The sequence below is a fragment of the Lipotes vexillifer genome, unplaced genomic scaffold (assembly GCF_000442215.2).
Source record: "Lipotes vexillifer unplaced genomic scaffold, Lipotes_vexillifer_v1.1 scaffold161, whole genome shotgun sequence".
Lineage (NCBI taxonomy): Eukaryota > Metazoa > Chordata > Mammalia > Artiodactyla > Lipotidae > Lipotes > Lipotes vexillifer.
Genome location: NW_006779016.1, coordinates 1,470,740 through 1,490,624, shown reverse-complemented (window position 1 = coordinate 1,490,624; position 19,885 = coordinate 1,470,740). Strand labels below are relative to the sequence as shown.

Sequence of the window (19,885 nt, the reverse complement as noted above, 5' to 3'; positions counted from 1 at the left end):
TTTTTTTGCGGTATGCGGGCCTCTCACTGTTGTGGCCTCTCCCATTGCGGAGCACAGGCTCCGGACGAGCAGGCTCAGCGGCCATGGCTCATGGGCCCAGCCGCCCCACGGCATGTGGGATCTTCCCAGACCGGGGCACGAACCCGTATCCCCTGCATCGGCAGGCGGACTCTCAACCACTGCGCCACCAGGGAAGCCCGGGAACACACTAATTCTTGATTCGCACAAAGTACTCCTTTCTTCCGCATCCCTACTCCAAATCCTAAACTCTATCAGGGGAATAAGAGCAAAAAACAACTTCAAGGCAAGGTTGAAGTTGAAGGGAGACAGCAGAGAGGATCCGGTAAAGAAACCAAGAGGTCCAAAAGAAGGAGAGAGAATTTGTAATTGGGAAAACAGAGAAAAATTCATTAGAGGGGAAAACATTTCTAATATTTAGAATGGGTAAGATTTAGACATTGGAGATTGGAGGAATTCCCAGCAGGTGTAAAGGCATAGAAGTTTGAGAGCACAGGATGTATCCTTCTACCAATTCTTGCATCTTTACAAAAGACTGGACAAGATGAAAGGCAAAGTATGACAAGACTGCCATTTGCTCTGGTCACAGAGAATAATATCCTCCCAAGCAGAGACTCAAGTTCACTGATAATTTTAATATGTAAAGTTATTCAAAACTAACAGAAACCTGAGTTTATATTAGACACAATACAAGAATAAAATTCATTGAATGGTACATTTAAAATAGACAATTCTCAAGATAATGTGGTAATATATACAACAAAATATTATTCAGCCATAAAGAAGAATGAAATCTGGCCATTTGTGACAATCTTGGACCTTGAGGGCATTATACTAAGTGAAGTAAATCAGACAGAGAAAGACAAATATTGTATGATCTCACTTATATGTGGAATCTAAAAAACAAAACAAAACAAAACAACAAACCAAGCTCACAGAAACAGAGAACAGATTGGTGGTTACCAGAAATGGAGGGGGGCTGGGCTTCCCTGGTGGCGCAGTGGTTGAGAGTCCGCCTGCCGATGCAGGGGACACTGGTTCGTGCCCCGGTCGGGGAAGATCCCACATGCCACGGAGCGGCTGGGCCTGTGAAACAGGGCCGCTGAGCCTGTGCATCCGGAGCCTGTGCTCCACAATGGGAGAGGCCACAACAGTGAGAGGCCCGCATACCGCAAAAAAAAAAAAAAAAAAAAAAAAAAAAAAGAAATGGAGGGGGGCTGTAGTAGGGGAGGGATGGGCAAAATGGGTGAAGGGGGGTCAAACTGTACAAACTTCTAGTTATATAATAAACTAGGGATGTAAAATAAATAAATGGATAAAAAGCAAAATAAAAGACAGTTCTCAACCCTTTTCCAGTACAACTAAACTCACAGACAAAGAGATTTTAGGAAGAATTAAAAAAAAAAAATGCCATAGTCTACACACTACCTGGAAAATGTATGCCTGTCATTTTCAAAAGAGGTGAGTGAAATAAAGAACAAATTCAGCTCCAAGGTCAGACAATCTGTTAACCTGACTTAGGAGAAAACCATTCTCTAGGGGACATGCTCCAATGACTTAGGTGTATTATTTTATGTGATAAATTTTAATCAACTAGCCATAGCTTTCCATCAAGATATAAAATAATGAGACATGAGATCAATTTAAAACAGAATGTTTTGAGGATGCTCTTTTTCCTTGCAGGGGGTTTTGCAGGAGATGATACAAGGTCAGGTTTTAAATGAATTCACACCTCACAAAAAGATTAACAGCCCAGACAGATTTATCCTTTTGGGTAAAGTCTTCTGAGGCATAAGAAAACGTAGGCTGCAAAATGAGGGAGGAAACCAGAATGTTTATCAAGTAATCAGGCCAGATAAGAAGTTATAGCAGCTGGAATATGATGATTACATGTGATGATTACAGATCTTTGCTTGTGTACACAATTCTAATAATAGTTACATAACATTATTAATATAAAGCCATGTGAAAGAAGCCCCCTAATATACTCATTGTAAGACACGCCCCTTGAGAATCATATCAAAAGTATCCCTGTAAGAAACACAGGACTTGGTTGGACTGAATTTCTATATTCTGGATAGTAAGCCCATACTACCTAGGTTTTTAGGTTGCCACATGAGGCCAGAAAATTTAAAACATGCATAACATTTCAAAGTATGACATGCATCTTTTAAAGTAATAGTTTCTTCACCAGAAGGACTCATCAACCAGGGTCTGTTCGTTTGTCTGAACGCACAGAGTCCCATCCCTGGAAACCTGATTCTAAAGGCCCTGAGTGGGGCCTAAGAATGTGTATTCAAGAAATGATTCCCAACATGGAGACTTTGCTGTGATATTATTGAGACACTAAACCAATGCCAGCATTTGCCTACCCCAGATTTCTCATGACATGAGAAAAAATAAATTTTTATATTGTTTAAAAAAAAATTAAAAACATAAATAAAAATTAAAAAAAGAAATGATTCCCATGTCAACCTCCTGCACACTCATGGTTATGAATCAGAGCAAAAACAACCAACCAAACAACTACAAAACAAGAGTATTTTGGTGGAAGAGTCAGCAGACTTAGGATATAGTCTCAGTTCTGGCACTTATTGAACATATCTTCTTAGGCAAGTTCATATAATCTCTGAAGATAGTTTTCTCAGCTATAAAACAACAGGTATAGCACCTACTCTTTCTCGGTCCTGGGATCAAAGGAGATCTATTAGTTATCGATCGCTGTGCAACAAGTTACTCCAGAACTTAGTGCCTTTAAGTAACAAACACTTACTATCTCCATACTTTCTTTTTTTTTTTTTTAACATCTTTATTGGGGTATAATTGCTTTACAATGGTGTGTTAGTTTCTGCTTTATAACAGAGTGAATCAGTTATCTCCATACTTTCTGTTGGTAGGAATCCAGGTGTACCTTTGTTGGGTTGTTAGTCAAACATAAGCTGATCCCCACCCCATCCTGGACCAGGTCCTCTTTCTCTTCCCCGGCCCCACCCCTGCACACTGGTGATCAGAACACGCCCAGAAATCCTCCCTTTTAGTAGTCAAGGACTGAAAAGTTTCCAGCCTTATCAGGACCAAACAAAATAAAACCCACCAGCACAGGTTGGCGCAGACGCACCAAGACCTAAAAGGTGACTCAAAGTAACCCAGGGTTCACTATGCTGTACTTGTAATAAATTAGCATTGTGGTTTTTGCCCCCCGTCCCCAGTGGATTTCACTTTGGTGCTTGTGGGTAAGTGCCTGCACACTAGGAGAACAGTTATATAACCTAAAGCTGTCAATCAACTTGTCAGTTAAATGATGCAGGGCACAGGGTGGGACTTTCCACCACTCTGAAACACCAACCCGACCCTCACTGTGGGGCTGCTTCTGGTTTCCAGAGAGCTTGCTCCCCTTCTCTCTCTCAGAAGCACACTTCTGCTTTGCTTAATCAAACTCTTGCTACTTAAAACTGCTCTGTCTCTTGATTGAATTCTTTCCTTTGGGGGACAAGGACCAAGGAAATTGCCATTCTGGCGATAACACCTTAACTGTGTGCCTCTGGCTCGGAGTCTCTCATAAGGCAGCAATTAAAGTGTTAACTATGGCTGTGGTCTCACATATAAAAAGTTCAACTAAGAGAGGGACCCACTTCCATGCTCACTCACACGGCTGTTGCCAAGTCTCAGGTCTTCGGCGGCTGCCGGCTAGAAACATCAGTTCCTTGACACAAAGGTCCCTCCGCAGAACAACTTAACAACATGGCAGCTGGCTTCTCTCAGAGTGAGCCAGTGAGACTGTAAGAGAGGGTGAGCAAGAAGGGAGTAGCAACCTTTCTGTAACTTAGTGGCGGAAGTAATATCCCAATCTCTTACGTCACAGTCTGTTCATTAGAAGCAAGTCTTTAGGCCCAGCCCACACTCAAGGGGATTACAAAAGGGCATAAATACCAGCAGGTGGGGGTCACTGGGAGCCATCTCACATGCTATCTACCACAAGAGTTGACATGTGATGTTCTGAGGAATGAAAGACTTATATGTGGAAACACGTTCCAAATGAAAAAAAATTGAGCTAGAATTTGAGTTATAGACGTCTACTTTACGGATAACATTCTGAGAATCTGCTAAGAAGGGTCATCACCTCACTCACCTCAGATATGTCACACTATGGCAGTATTTCACCATTTTTTTTTCAGTCTGACACATGTGTGAACTTGTTAGTCAAAAAAGGAAGAAAAGGAGGGTGAGCAAATAAGGGACCTCATGACCCACCAATTAACACTCTTGTGACAATTCACACTTTCATATTTATCATGGGAAGCAGTATGGTAATGGCTATAAAGAGTATGGGAAAAATAACAAAAATTTTAGAAGCTTGATAAAACTCTTTCCCAGACTGTTTTTTCCTACAAAGCTGTTTATCAGCTCAAAATGGTGATATGCCCTAATGGAACTGTATCAATACATAATCAATGTGGCAGTTTTAAAACACGGCCCCAGCATTCTTGACCCTCTTTCCATCTGGAACTGGGGTCTACGTCCCTTCCTCTTGACTCTAGGTGAGGGTTTGTGACTGCTTTGGCTGACAGAGTCACTGTATGAATTCTGAAGCTAAGTTAAGAGAAACCATGCAGCTTCTATCTGGTCCTCTTAGGAAACCCACTCTTGAAACACAACACCATCCCATGAGGAAGCCCAAACTAGCCCACATGGAGAAAACTCACGTAGGGCCTCAAAGACTATGAAGAGAGAGATATTTGGCTAGTCCCCAACTGCTCCAGCTTCTGACTGCTTCTGCTCCAGCCACCATCTGTCTTCAACCATATATCTGCAACCATGTGAGAGACCCCCAAGTCCATAACTGCCTGGTCCATCCCTTACTGAATTCTTGACCCTAAAACTATGACAAATAATTTTAGAATATGACTGTTGTTGATTTAACCCAGCGTTTTAAGGTGGTTACATAACGAGAGATAACTGCAAAAGCCAGTAAGTAATCCTATACTGACAATAGGTTAAAACATTCTCAAAACATTTAAGACTGTTAGACTACAGATATGAACCACTGCCTCCAGAAAAGTCTTCGTAAAAACTATTACAATTGGGAAACATTTATAGTTAGGATGGATATGCCTAAAAGTAATCTTATGTTAATAGGAAAGTAAACTATTATACATCATAGAAATTGGGAACAAAGCATTTCTATTCCTATAATAATGTCTCAGATCAACAGCTGATTAACAAATGTGGTCAGCAATGACCTCCTTCTCGTCATATCACATATCATAATACCATTTGGTATTACATCAGCTTTGCAAATATTACCCATTTCCTTCAACATCTACCCCCGCAGATGTACATTACTGTCAGCCACATCCCCTCCCTTTCATTTAAGAGTCATGCAGATCATGATATCTTCAAATTCCTTTTTTTCTCCTCTACAACATTTATTTAAATCTTCCTCTCCTTCCTTTCCTTTCTTCTTTCTTATCTTCGAGAAAATCTTTTCATCCACATTTTCAAGGCACTGTCTCTTCCACCCATCCACTCTTGCCTCCCAATACCCTGATCTGTCAAATATGCTTTCTTATATCTTTGGTGTCCTTTACCTTCCAAACATCCTGGCCTTCACTATTTAAAACAATATTTATGACACATTATAAAATTTATAAATCTTGACTTAAAAAATACCCTTAAGGTGACATCTAATCCTATGTACTCAGCCAATTCTCAAACAGATTGTCTATACTCAATGTTTTCATTTTTTCACTGTGCACTTACTCTTTAAACCCATTGTAACCTGACTTTAAATATCCAACCCTACTGGAACTATTCCCTCAGAAGTTACCACCTGTGGCCTTTTTCCAGCACCATCCTCCACTGACTTCACTGTACTATTTGGTGCAGTTGATAAAGCTTTCCTTTTTGAATTCTTCTACTTTTGACTAAAAAAAAAAGTGTTCTCTGGCTCCCCTTGAATTCTAGATATTCTTTCTCTGTTCTCTCCTCCAAAGCACTGCCTACTGTCCAAATCAGAAACATTTCCCACTTTCTTGTATCTACACCAACATTTCTGATGAACTAAATCAGGAAGCCCAAATCTCTTTCTCCAGCATAATTCCAACTTGCACACAGGTGTACTTCAAACTCTCTTACTGATTTGCTCAACCTGATGTTTGAATATTAACCTATACAGGAATTTAATGCTTTACAAAAAGCAAGGACTTCTCATATAAGAAAATGCTTTCTATAAAGGAGGTCAATGTAATAAGAGTATTAGAAATCTCTTTGATGTAGTGGGAAGAGTGATCCTTAATTTGACAAATTCAGGCCTGAGAACTCTGATTTTAATACTCTTATCATTAAGCACAAACAGGTTGCTATTCTCTCCACCTAAATGCTCTGAGCCCTAAATCTGCATGTCTTGTGCCTTGACTAACTTCACTCAATGCACAAGTATCAGGATCCTTGAGAGAGACTTCCCCAGTACGCCATATATAAAGTGGCATTCCTCATGCAACACGCATGAGATACATTATATATTTATTTGCTCACTGTCTATCTTCCCTCACAGGAATATAGGTTCCACAAGAGCAGGGACTTTGTTTTGTGCAATGCTGTCTCCCCAGAACATCGAAGAGTATTGAGCCCATAGTAACCACATAATAAATATTTGCTGAAAAATGAATAACAACGAGAAAGTGAATGATTTAATGAAAATCTTCTCATTTTCCATTTACAGAAAGTTTGTAACACTATAAAGTGAATGTAAGAATCCTCAAGGTAAAAAAATATTTTTTTCACCATGTGAGCCTATTCAAATCTGTAGGTAACGGCCAGCTAATCTTCAAATAAATGTTTCTTTGTAAAAAGTAATGTGATTACCTATTCTGTAGTGAAATATCCCTCTGTCTTTGTTTTCTTCTCAAGACAAATGACCTTACTGAAGTTTGCTACAAAAATTTCGATAGCTTATTGGCACAGAACTTTCTTTATCAGAATATATATCTAATGTCTCCATATATGAATCACCCAATTTTTACTTCTCTAACATCTTCACTTTCACTGGCTCTGCATCATTTTTCTTCCTCATGGACGTCTGTTTTTCACAGAACACTTGACTTGGGGAGACCCTAAGACAGCGTTAGTCCAGGGGTTTCAAACCTTTCTTTCAGCAGCGAGATCTATCTCACACATAAAATCTTGATGAAAGCAGAGCCAGGAGTGGAAGGGTCGGAGCTGGCCTCCCTTGAGGCTACACTCACCTTGACTCCAGCATCCCTGAGACACTGAGGATGATCGTAGTCTCCTTTGAAAACCATGGATAGTCTAAATTTCCCTAATTAAACTCAGATGCATGTTCTGTGTCGACACTTCCATTTCTCCAGAAGGAAACCCTTCTCATCCTCTGGGCTAAAAGCATTAGCTGCAAAAGTACAGGATGTGTGCCACATACTATACAGGCAGTGGAGGCACATGCTGAGGGAGCACAGAAAGAAAGGGCACTGGCCTCAAAATTCCTCACCCACCAGCTAACCAGACCTGAGCTGATCCATAACCTCCCTTGAGGGAGTGATTATTTTTCTCCTCTTTTATCCTCACTTCTCTGCTGCCTGCCCTTACCTTGACCTTTGTGTAATTGTCCTGATTCTCTCCTGCTTTACCTCCCTACCCCCATCCCACCCCCACAAACTATGAGCATCCCTAAAGCCTAGGCAGTGTTCCTCTGCTCCTCCCCCACTTTCTCATTATTTAAGAACCAGTACAGTTTAGGTCCCAACATTGTCTGGTTTGGGTCAACAATCCCTTGATCCTCATTTTTCTCCTAGTTCTGTTCAGCAAGAGTTGTGTACTAGACGTCTCCACCTGGGGTCACCTGCTATCATATAAAGTCCAGTCCCTGAGCTCTCTTCTTCCTCTCCCTCCACTGGCACTCCTTTTCTTTCTTTCCTCTTTCTTTTTCTTTCTTTCTTCTTTCCTTCCTTCCTTCCTTTCTTTTCTTTCTTTCTTTCTTCTTTCTTTCTTTTTTTTGATAATTATGCCATCACTTCCATTAATCTTTTTTTTTAATTTTACTTTTTTATTAATTTTATGGCTATGTTGGGTCTTCATTGCTGTGCACAGGCTTTCTCTAGTTGCCGTGAGCGGGGGCTACTCTTCGTTGCAGAGCACGGGCTTCTCATTGCAGTGGCTTCTCTTGTTGCAGAGCATGGGCTCTAGGCACAGGGGCTCAGTAGTTGTGTCTCCTGGGCTCTAGAGCATGGGCTCAGTAGTTGTGTCTTGTGGGCTCTAGAGCGCAGGCTCAGTAGTTGTGGCACATGCGCTCTAGAGCACAGGCTCAGTAGTTGTGTCTTGTGGGCTCTAGAGCACAGGCTCAGTAGTTGTGGCACACGGGCTCAGGAGTTGTGGCTCAGGGGCTCTAGAGTGCAGCCTCAGTAGTTGTGGCACACAGGCTTAGTTGCTCCGCGGCCTGTGGGATCTTCCCGGACCAGGGATCAAACCCATGTCCCCTGCACTGGCAGGCAGATTCTCAACCACTGCACCACCAGGGAAGTCCCAGTGGCACTCCTTTTCAATGTCCCCATTATTTTCCATGACTTCATGGAGCACTTAGTTCCCCAAGCTTGAAACTCTGAAGTTATTTTTAACTCCTATCTCTTCCAAATCATTTATGTACAAGATGTATTACAACAGTTTTGCAACAACATCCTCCTGACCTGACTGGAAGCTGTTCTAATGTAGCACAGCTAACAGTACATTTGAGGTGAGCAGGGACCGTATCTGTTGGTTTTCCACTGCCTGTAGGCACAGAACCTGGCATGGAATAGATGCCTAAAACTTCTTGTTAAAAGTATAACTGAATAGGATAAAATTTACTGTAGCATAAAAACCGTAAGCAAATTACCTAGTACTGTAATAGGGTAATGTGTTAGTACACTTGGGAACATTAATAAGATATTATAGCATAATTAAAATAATATTTTCAAGCACATATTAATGGCTTGGAAATTGCTCCCTATTAAATGTGAAAATAAAGAGAAGCTGAATACAAAACCCATAAATCTATTATTAACCCAATGGTGAAAATCTAGAAAAGAAAATACAAAAATATTTAACACTGGTTATCTCTAAATGGTGGTTTTAATTTCTTTTCATACGGCTTTAAAATTTTTCCAGCTGCCTTATTTTTTATAAGCTTAAGACTCTGAAAAAGATTTGCCAGCATGGAAATTACCAGGACTATTGATGAGATTTGAAAGAAACGTGTACAAATTAAAAGAGACATTTATTTCAGGGTGGGTGGTATTATAATCCATCTCCCCGACTTTGTTTTTCTAAAATCAGCTTTAAAAAACATTGCTTAATATTTTCAGTATCCTTCACTCCAACATGTATTGCTCAGTTCTCTCCTTCTGTCAGCCTTTATACAGTTGAGTTTATCATATTACATTAATTTTGCTGAAATGCCACTTTAACCTTATTATTCTTTTGTTAAAAATTGTACTGTCTCCTTATTACTTATAGACAAAATAAAATTAAAAGTCCTCAATCTATCAAAGTCCAAACTTCAACATCCAATCTCACCTTCCATGCATACAGGACAGACTCCTACTGTGCCTACTTCACACCTGGACTGTTGCCTGATGTTCCCCGTATCCCTTACTCCTCTTATACTTCCTTCCATGCTTAACAAAAATGTTCTTAGAAATTTCCTTTGAACACCCACAGCCCTTATGCATAATCCTGTAATATGCATTTTTAGAATTAAAAAAGGTTACAGCTGCAAGACACTATTGAAATCATTTAGTTCAATTCCTCCCTTTACAGATGCAGAAACTACAATCCAATTAGAAAAGGTGGCTTGTTCAGGGAAAACAAACAATCTAGGATTAGAATTCAATATTGAACTCTTAGAGTTTAGTATTTTAACTAATACAGGATCTACTACATTACTGGATCTCCCATCTGCTGATCAATTGCTCAGCAATTTTTCATGACTCCATTCCTAATGGTATGTCTTGCCTGCCTATCTTGATTGCCCTCATTTGCTCCAGGGCAGATATCCTGGCACAGAATTCCTTTCCATCTCCATTGTACCTAGTGTTGCAGAGGGAGTGCTGAAGAAGTATGGCGGACATCACCTCAAGCAACCCAATGATGGACGTGAAGATACAAATCTGTGACGGCAATATTCCATCTTAACAATGTGGCTGCTACATCCAATTGGATGGTAATGACCATCAAAGGAGGTGGTGTCAACTTTCTTTTACATTCTATATGGCCGTTCTAGCCAATCATGAAACCTCAGGGTTATGGTTCCCATTAAGATCCTGGAAAGAGAGCCAGGATGGGGAAACAAGGACTGGAACTGGGTCTACAGGTTACGTCTCGGCAGTCAGTTCAATTATAAAACACAGAGGCTTAAGGAAGGATCTGACTCAAAAGCCAGGCTGAGTAGTAGATTTCAAAGTTGCCAGAGGTTCTTTTCACACACACACAAATACACACACACACTCTCTTTTAAATTCTGAATGATGTATACATGGAAGAGAAACATTCTAACAACTGTACCAATCAAATAATGTACAATATGTTAACAAATAACTGGTGGATGAAACTCCATTGCAAACCAGAAGACCAGCAGACAGGGAAAAGTGAGCCTCTTGGGGTTAGTCAACATTCAAAGGCAGGGAGAACTAGAACAGGCCCCCAAAACACAATCATGCCAGCCCCTCTGTCATGGCTGCTGTACTCTGGGGCCATGAGCCATACAAACCCAGAAGCATCTGCCAAAGGTTTCAGACAGCTGTGCAAACACTCTCTGCCATTTGTCCAGCTGTTCTAAAGTGGCAGAAGAATGTTCCCAGGGTTCCATCAAGTAGAGTTCTTTTTCAATTCACAACAATATGATTAGAATATGATTAGAATATTAGTTCTGATTTTGTCACTCTGAATATACATATTTACCTGGGTGAATACATCTACTCCTTATTTTCACAGCTAACAAAGGTGAATAGAAAACATCACGACACGTTAAAAAATGAGTAATGCTGAAGAAATGATATAAATCACTCTTTTACTGTAATAGCAGAGTTACTGCTTAGAGAAGTAGGTGCCCATTCACCTGGCAATTCAAAATGTCTTGAATATAATTTTTCAAAATTCTATTATTTTCCTTCCTTTCTTGTATATGAGCATCACAATTTCAAGGGAAATGATTTAATGGTGAAATCTCGGACTGCAATATAGCCAGCTCACCTTACATAGAGCAACACAGTTACTATGTTGTGAAAGTGAATGCACTGGACTTGTTAAGAATGTGAACTGCTCTTTCCCACCAAAGGAAGGAAAAAGAAAAAATAAGAAAAGGAAAACCTTCAAAAGAAAAATATAAAGGCTCTAGTGACTGATCTTTGTTGCTTTTCACATAAAGACTCAGTGTGTAGGAGCTAATTACATTAGTTATCTTGGGTAACAAGCTTGAATTCTGTGCTTCAAAGTTATTAACCAACCACCTTTCTATACACAGTTCACAGGCAAATGAATGGACTTAATCCCTGTATTAAAACACAAAACAAAACGAACAATTCCATGTTTCGTGACTTTTCAAAGTTGATTATCTCCTTGGCAATGCTTTATGAGAGGCCAGATACACAACTGCTGCTTTAGAAAAGAGTCTCTGGCAGTTTACATGAGAAGCCCGTGAAAGTGGATTTAATCACATTTAAAAGTTATTCCTCTTCAGACCAGACATAAAAGGTCACCAAGAAAAAGCAATTTTTCCCAGTGATTCAACCACATTGGGTTAGTAAAATTTCTTCTTCCAATGATCGCACAACTCCTGAGAGAGTCTGCTTGTTTAATGTGTCATATGGCTAACATTTGCAAATTTAAACAATTCAGGGGAGGAAATAAAATATTTAAGATGATAACATTTACTGTCAAAAGAAGTTTGCAGATTTCTCTCTCTCTCTTTTTTTGGTCATGTCTAATTCTTCAGGGTAAAACATAACATTATTTAATTCTAAAGCAGCAATTTTATACAGATGAGGATCTTTATCTCCTAATTACCAAAGGACATTTTACTTGTAAAAATCATTACACGTGTAAAAAAAAACTACAGTAAATGAAGGAGTTATTACCATAAATCATGATGCTTATCCGCATTTAAGGGTCTCTGTGGTCTAATAAGAGCAAACAGTAGTTTGGTGTATCAATGTTCCCATAGAAAATTTACAATGATGTATTTCTTTGATTTATTAAAAGCCTAGTCATGACTCAAAGGTCTCTGAATACCCATAAAATTAGGAAATAACTGTCATAAAATTAAGAAATAATAACAAAATCTCCATACAAGAAGCAATTCAACAAGATAGTACCTACTGGAAGTGACTTACATTATAAAAATAATATTGAAAATTAAAACTTTGACTAAGCTATATCAATAAACTATGTTTTCATGAAACAAAATTTTTGGTACAACTGCTATAGAATATACCTCATTTTATATAACCATTTCTTTTTCTTTTAAATTTATCCTGAAATAACGTGTATGTAGGGATATTTCTTTCTATATAATTTCCCTTTGAAGTTTTCTGATTTCAAATATAGTAAATTAATGATTTTAGCATAAAAAATAGGTAATTTGACAAGGTTATATAAGTATTGTTCAATAGCTATCAGAGTGAATAGTTAAGTGGAATCTAAAGTTTAGGAAATTATTATCAGAATATAATTAAGTGGTACTATTATTATTATATTTGAGCTTTAAATAAATTAAAAAGCTAAATATTTAAAGATATGTTTTGGCATAAAGATCTATATGATGCAAAGTATAGCCCATTAAAATTCCCTCTCCTGTCATGTTTTTCACAATATGTGAACAAGTTTATTGTATTTTGGGGAAAATAACTGTGGAAAGTTACTTAAAATAGCTGAATGAAAATAAAGGCTTGATTAGAAAAAAGGAAAAGAGAAATATGTTTATGTTAAATTTATGCTAAGGGCCATGAAATATGAATAAAGAGATATTATTTTTTCTTGGCTGGGAAAGCTCATTTTATATCATTTATTTGTAATATAATCTATAAGCTCAATACAATCTCAATGAAATCAGTAAGCAACTTTCTTGACAACAGAGAGAAGCAAGTGTTTCATGAGTTTAGATGGAGGGAATGAAGTGTAAGAATGGTCAATAGACTTATGAAAATTAAACTGTATTCAATTCAGGACTTTCAATTCTAATAATTTTTCTTAACTAATAGGATAACTGTGCAAAGGATATTTCTGACAGCGCTTTATAATAGTTAAAGACTATAAACAAGCCATCAATATCGGCTGATTAAACAAAATTCTCATCCATACGATGAAATACTCATCACTAAGAATGACGATAAGTTTCTGGATTTATTTTCCAATGAAAGGTGTTAACTACCTATTGTTAAGTGAAAAAAGAAAGTTACAAAATAGTATACAAGATACAATTTAATTTTTTTAACATGTGTTGAAATGGAAGATATATACCAAAATACTAAACGTAATTTTCTCTGGGTAGTAGGACAAAGGGGTTTTTCAACTTGTATACTTTTTGACATTGTGGGAATTTTCCATTATAAGGCTGCATTATTATAATCATAAGACATTATTTTAACACTCTGTGTGTGAATTTATGGATGATAGTAATAAGTAAAACTGAAAGGAAGTGGATACAGACAGCCTCTGGGAGAAGAAACCAATAAGATAAGACTTTGAAGAAAGTTTCTATAATATGAGGGACTCTGCTGTTTGTCCACCCACTGTGAATACACAAGGATGCCTGGGGTATAGGATACTGCGTGGAGGAATCACGTGTGCTTTGATTTTCTAGTTTTCATTTTCCTTTTCTTATCATTTAATGCCGACATCAAGGTGAACACAGCAGTGATGGAGTCTCAATTCACATCACTATACCCTCCTGTGGTCCTTATACTTAATATGAAAGCTACATTTTAAGGGTGTACTTGCATACTCCAATAAGTGCATGTCTTCACAAGGTCCATTCTGTGCCCCAGTGATTTCACATGAGAGATTTATTTTTAAAAAGTATGACAATGTGGTTAACTGCTACAATGCATATAGTCTGACTCCTTTTAACAAAAAAAATTAATATGTCTAGCTCTTATTCCATGTTTTAAATAATAAGTTTATATGAATATTAGCTAATGTGGAAGTTCCACTGAATGAAAATATCTGGTATAAAAATGATTTGATTAAAATAATAACAACACATCTATTGGGTATTTATTATGTGTCAGGCATAGTTCTAAAAGCACTTTATGTAATTAAGTTAATGATTCCTCAAAACAATCTATGAGGTAGATGTTATCATTATCCCTTATTTTACCCACAGGAAAACTAAGGTTCAGAGAACTAAGTCCCTTGCCCAAAGTGAAAGAGCAGGTGACAAAACCAGCTCACCTGGCTACAGAACAAATTTCATTTTTATTTTTCACAGATTTACAAAAATTTTTTAATTTAAAATTTTAGAATAGTTTTAGATTTATAGAAAAGTTGTGAAGAGTAATACAGACAGTTCCTATATACTCCTCACCAGTTTCCCTGATTGATGAAACCTTACATTACAGGGAACCTCCATCACACCTAAGGAGCACACACTGCTATGCTGATATTAACTAAACTGCACACTTCACTTGTATTTAACTAATTTTTCCCTAATGTTCTTCTTCTGTCTCAGGATTCCATGGAGGATACCACATTACATTACGCTGTCATGTCTCCCTAGGCTTCTCTGGGCTGTGACAGTTTTTCAGACTTTCCCTGGTTTTCATGACCTTGACAGTTTTGAAAAGTACTAGTCAGGTATTTTGTAAATGTCCCTCAGTTTGGGTTTGTGTGATGTGGCTTTCCAGATTAGGCTGGGGTTATGGTTTTCGGAGGAAGACTACAGAGGAGAAGTACCATTCTCAATACATTATACAAAGGGTACATACTACCAATGTGACTTATCTTTGATGATCTTCACCCTGAAGACCAGGCTAAAGTACCATTTGCCTGGTTTCTCCATTTTGAAGTTACTATCCTCCCTTCCCTTCTTTCCATGCTCTACTTTTTAGAAAAAAAGTTACCAATCAAAGCCCACATTTAAGTGGGTAGGAGTGGGAGGGAATAAGATACACCTACTTGAAGGGGGGATATCTATATAAATTATTTGGAATTTTTGTCAGAGCCTTCGTTTTTAACCCACTCTTCTATATTGCCTCTGACATCCTACCCTTTCTTACCATTTTGGCATATTATTCATGTGCAGTAGTTTAAAAACACAATTCTTTACTAATTTCCTGCTTTTGCAAAGATCCAAAAATATGTTGGAATTAAATGTGACAACCAACAAATTTGTTTGAAATTATTTTCCACTACCACTGTAGGATTTGTCACCGAGGGATGCACTTAAGACCAATTTTTTTCAGAAGTATTCTGTAAATAACTTACCAGAAATATTCGTTCAAGTTGATCCTGAATGTCTTTCATTCCTGGAAAAGCAGCAACTCCTTGGATCATTTCAACAAAGATGCAGCCGACTCCCCTAAAGAGAGAAGAAAGAATTGTTACTAAAACATCAATATACTCTGCTAAGAATACTAAATCTGGAATTAGAACATCTAATTAGAACATCTAAATCTGGAATTAGAACATCTACTCCTACGAAGGAGAAACAATGAACAAATAATATTCTAAATAAGTATAAAGGGCTGTGCCACATGTACCTAGATCCCTTAACTTTCCTTTCCCTTCCCTTCTCTGTCTACTGCCCAGAAAGGACTCCAAGTAGATGCAACTACATAGGCTCAGAAAATGGTGCAAACCAATAAAATATAAGCCTCACTGACTATGTTACTCACAGGATATGGCCAAGAAGCTCCTTAGCTTGATATAGAAAGCCTCCATAGTCTTGTTCTAACATCCTTTTCCAACTCTCACAAATTCACAATGTATTATCCGCTATAGCTGTCCAGGGCTCAAAGCTCTCTTTGCATCAAAATCATTTGGGGAACTTTTAAAAAATGCAAATGATCTGAACACAAACCCCAGAGTCTCTGTTTCAGTCAGTTAGAGGCAACGCATTGACTCGGGCTTCTCAGGTGATTTAGGGCAGCTACACTGAGGATCTCTGAGCCATACTGATCTGTCCACAGGCCAAGCACAAACCTATACAACTTGGCTCAAGTTACTCTAATACCTAGAACTCCCTTTTTCTTCATTTGTTTGCTCTTGACATGTAAATCCAACCTAACCTATATAATATAATTTAAATGTAATCTCTTCTACAAAGCCTTCCATGAACATTCTGCCAGACAGGACAGCTCCCTTTATGAGTTTATTTCTTAAGCTCTTATTCATTATCAGTCATCTACTATGGTCAAATTCTTCTGCCAGGCTCACAGTTCCTATCTGGTAAGGCAGTGGAGCATATCAGGAGACCTTGCCTCCCAGACCACAGAACCCAACAGGAACACCGAATCCACAGTACAGGCAGACAGCCAATCAGATACTTCTACTGAAAGTTTAGAGATAAAGTCACCTGGGAACAGGATGGAAAGAAACTAGCATATGTTGATGAAATAAGTCACATTAAAGGCAGAGAACTTGCAAGAATGGCCACCTTCCTGCAGATGAAGTTCCCTGAATTGACCTGGTTCCCACCTTCTTAAGGCCTGGATATTCTGATAAACCAGTGTTTCTGCTAGATCTCTCTGACTTCTAGCAATTCTCTAGGATTTTTTTTTTAATGGTTCTACCTTTAATGGGTTTATGTTTCCTGAAAGTATACTAATAAAATCATCAACATATTGGGACACTTCGTCAATTGCTGCACTCGTATTCAATTTAGAGTGAGCAGTTCCTTGTTTATTTATTTCAGATCCTCTAGAGGTTAAAGACAATGCCTTACTTCTCTATACCTACCCCAGGTGTATGTAAACAATACTTTGAATTAAAGAAGTAATCCATTAGCAGAAATCTCTTCTCTATTACACCACATAATTTTTATCCAAATTAAACACCAATAGTATATACAGTGAAAATGACTGAAAACAAATGGCACTTTATATCATTAAAAATTCCTATTTAATAATAAAGAATTAATTTCAAAATCAGTATTCTAGGCAGATGAGTTTTTATTTTTATTTATTTTAACATCTTTATTGGAGTATAGTTGCTTTACAAAGTTGTGTTAGTTTCTGCTGTATAACAAAGTGAATCAGCTATACATATACATATGTCCCGATATACCCTCCTTATTGGGTCTCCCTCCCACCCTCCCTACCCCACCCATCCAGGTGGTCACAAAGCACTGAGCTGATCTCCTTGTGCTATGTGGCCGCTTCACACTAGCTATCTATTTTACACTTGGCAGTGTATATATATCCATGCCACTCTCTCACTTCATCCCAGCTTACCCTTCCCCCCTCCCCATGTCCTCAAGACCATTCTCGATGTCTGCGTCGTTATTCCTGTCCTGCCCCTAGGTTCTTCAGAAGCATTTTTTTTTTTTAGATTCCATATATGTGTGTTAGCATATGGTATTTGCTTTTCTCTTTCTGACTTACTTCATTCTGTAAGACAGTCTCTAGGTCCAGCCACCTCACTACAAATAACTCAATTTCATTTCTTTTTATGGCTGAGTAATATTCCATTGTATATACGGGCCACATTTTCTTTATCCATTCATCTGCCGATGGCCACTTAGGTTGCTTCCATTACCTGGCTATTGAAAACAGAGCTGCAATGAATATTGTGGCACATGACTCTTTTTGAAATACGGTTTTCTCAGGGCATATGTCCAGTAGTGGGATTGCTGGGTCATATGGTAGTTCTATTTGTAGTTTTTTTAAGGAACCTACATATTGTTCTCCATAGTGGTTGTATCAATTTACATTCCCACCAACAGTGCAAGAGGGTTCCTTCTTCTCCACACCCTCTCCAGCACTGTTTGTAGATTTTTTGAAGTTGGCCATTCTGACCAGTGTGAGGTGATGCCTCATTGTAGTTTTGATTTGCATTTCTCTAATGATCAGTGATGCTGAGCATCTTTTCATGTGTTTGTTGGCAATCTGTATATCTTCTTTGGAGAAATGTCTATTTAGGTCTTCTGCCCATTTTTGGAGTGGGTTGTTTGATTTTTTGATATTGAGCTGTATGAGCTGCTTGTAAATTTTGGAGATTAATCCTTTGTCAGTTGCTTCGCTTGCAAATATCTTCTCCCATTCAAAAGACAAAGAGGGTTGTCTTTTCATCTTGTTTATGGTTTCCTTAGCTGTTAAAAAGCTTTTAAGTTTCATATGGTCCCATTTGTTTATTTATTTATATTTATTTTATTTTTTTTGTGGTACGCAGGCCTCTCACTGTTGTGGCCTCTCCCGTTGCAGAGCACAGGCTCCAAACGTGCAGGCTCAGCAGCCATGGCTCACGGGCCCAGCCGCTCCATGGCATGTGGGATCTTCCCGGACCGGGGCATGAATCTGTGTCCCCTGCATCGGCAGGCAGACTCTCAACCACTGCGCCACCAGGGAAGCCCCATTTGTTTTTTATTTTAATTCCATTTCTCTAGGAGGTGGGTCGAAAAGGATCTTGCTGTGATTTATGTCATAGAGTGTTCTGCCTATGTTTTCCTCTAAGAGTTTTAGAGTGTATGGACTTACATTTAGGTCTTTAATCCATTTTGAGTTTATTTTTGTGTATGGTGTTAGGGAGTGTTCTAATTTCATTCTTTTACATGTAGTTGTCAAGTTTTCCCAGCACCAGTTACTGAAGAGGCTGTCTTTTCTCCATTGTACATTCTTGCCTCCTTTATCAAAGATAAGGTGACCATATGTGTGTGGGTTTATCTCTGGGCTTTCTATCCTGTTCCACTGATCTATATTTCTGTTTTTGTGCCAGTACCATACTGTCCTGATTTCTGTAGCTCTGTAATATAGTCTGAAGTCAGGGAGCCTGATTCCTCCAGCTCCGTTTTTCCTTCTTAAGAGTCCTTTGGCTATTTGGTGTCTTTTGTATTTCCACACAAACTGTGCAATTTTTGTTCTAGTTCTGTGAAAAATGCCGTTGGTAGTTAGATAGGGATTGCATTGAATCTGTAGATTGCTTTGGGAAGTAGAATCATTTTCACAATGTTGATTCTTCCAATCCAAGAACATGGTATATCTCTCCATCTGTTTGTATCATCTTTAATTTCTTTCATCAGTGTCTTAGAGTTTTCTGCATATAGATCTTTTGTCTCCTTAGGTAGGTTTACTACTAGGTTTTTTTGTTGTTGTTGCTGCAATGGTAAATGGCAGTGTTTCCTTAATTACTCTTTTCAGATCTTTCATCATTAGTGTATAAGAGATTTCTGTGGATTAATTTTGTATCCTGCTACTTTACCAAATTCATTGATTAGCTCTAGTAGTTTTCTGATAGCATCTTCAGGATTCTCTATGTATAGTATCATGTAATCTGCAAACAGTGACAGTTTTAATTCTTTTCTGATTTGGATTCCATTTATTTTTTTTTCTTCTCCAATTGCTGTGGCTAAAACTTCCAAAACTATGATGAATAAGAGTGGTGAGAGTGGGCATCCTTGTCTTGTTCCTGAACTTAGAGGAAATGGCTTCAGTTTTTCACCTTTGAGAACGATGTTGGCTGTGGGTTTGTCATATATGGCCTTTATTATGTTGAGGTAAGTTCCCTCTATGCCTACTTTCTGCAGGGTTTTTATCATAAATGGGTATTGAATTTTGTGAAAAGCTTTTTCTGCATCTATTGATATTATCATATGGTTTTTATTCTTCAGTTTGTTAATATGATGTATCACATTGATTGATTTGCGTATATTGAAGAATCATTGCATTCC

At 38.2% G+C, this 19,885-nt stretch overlaps 1 protein-coding gene across 4 annotated transcripts in view; it reads right to left on the bottom strand.

Moving 5' to 3' along the window:
* Positions 1-19,885, bottom strand: part of CDK14 (cyclin dependent kinase 14) — a 593,024-nt gene that overhangs the window by 185,634 nt on the left and 387,505 nt on the right. For all 4 annotated transcript variants that reach the window (XM_007452057.1, XM_007452058.1, XM_007452056.1 and 1 more), the window contains one exon: positions 15,487-15,580. In XM_007452057.1, coding sequence (XP_007452119.1) covers positions 15,487-15,580 — 94 coding nt within the window. The remainder of the gene's footprint in view (positions 1-15,486; positions 15,581-19,885) is intronic.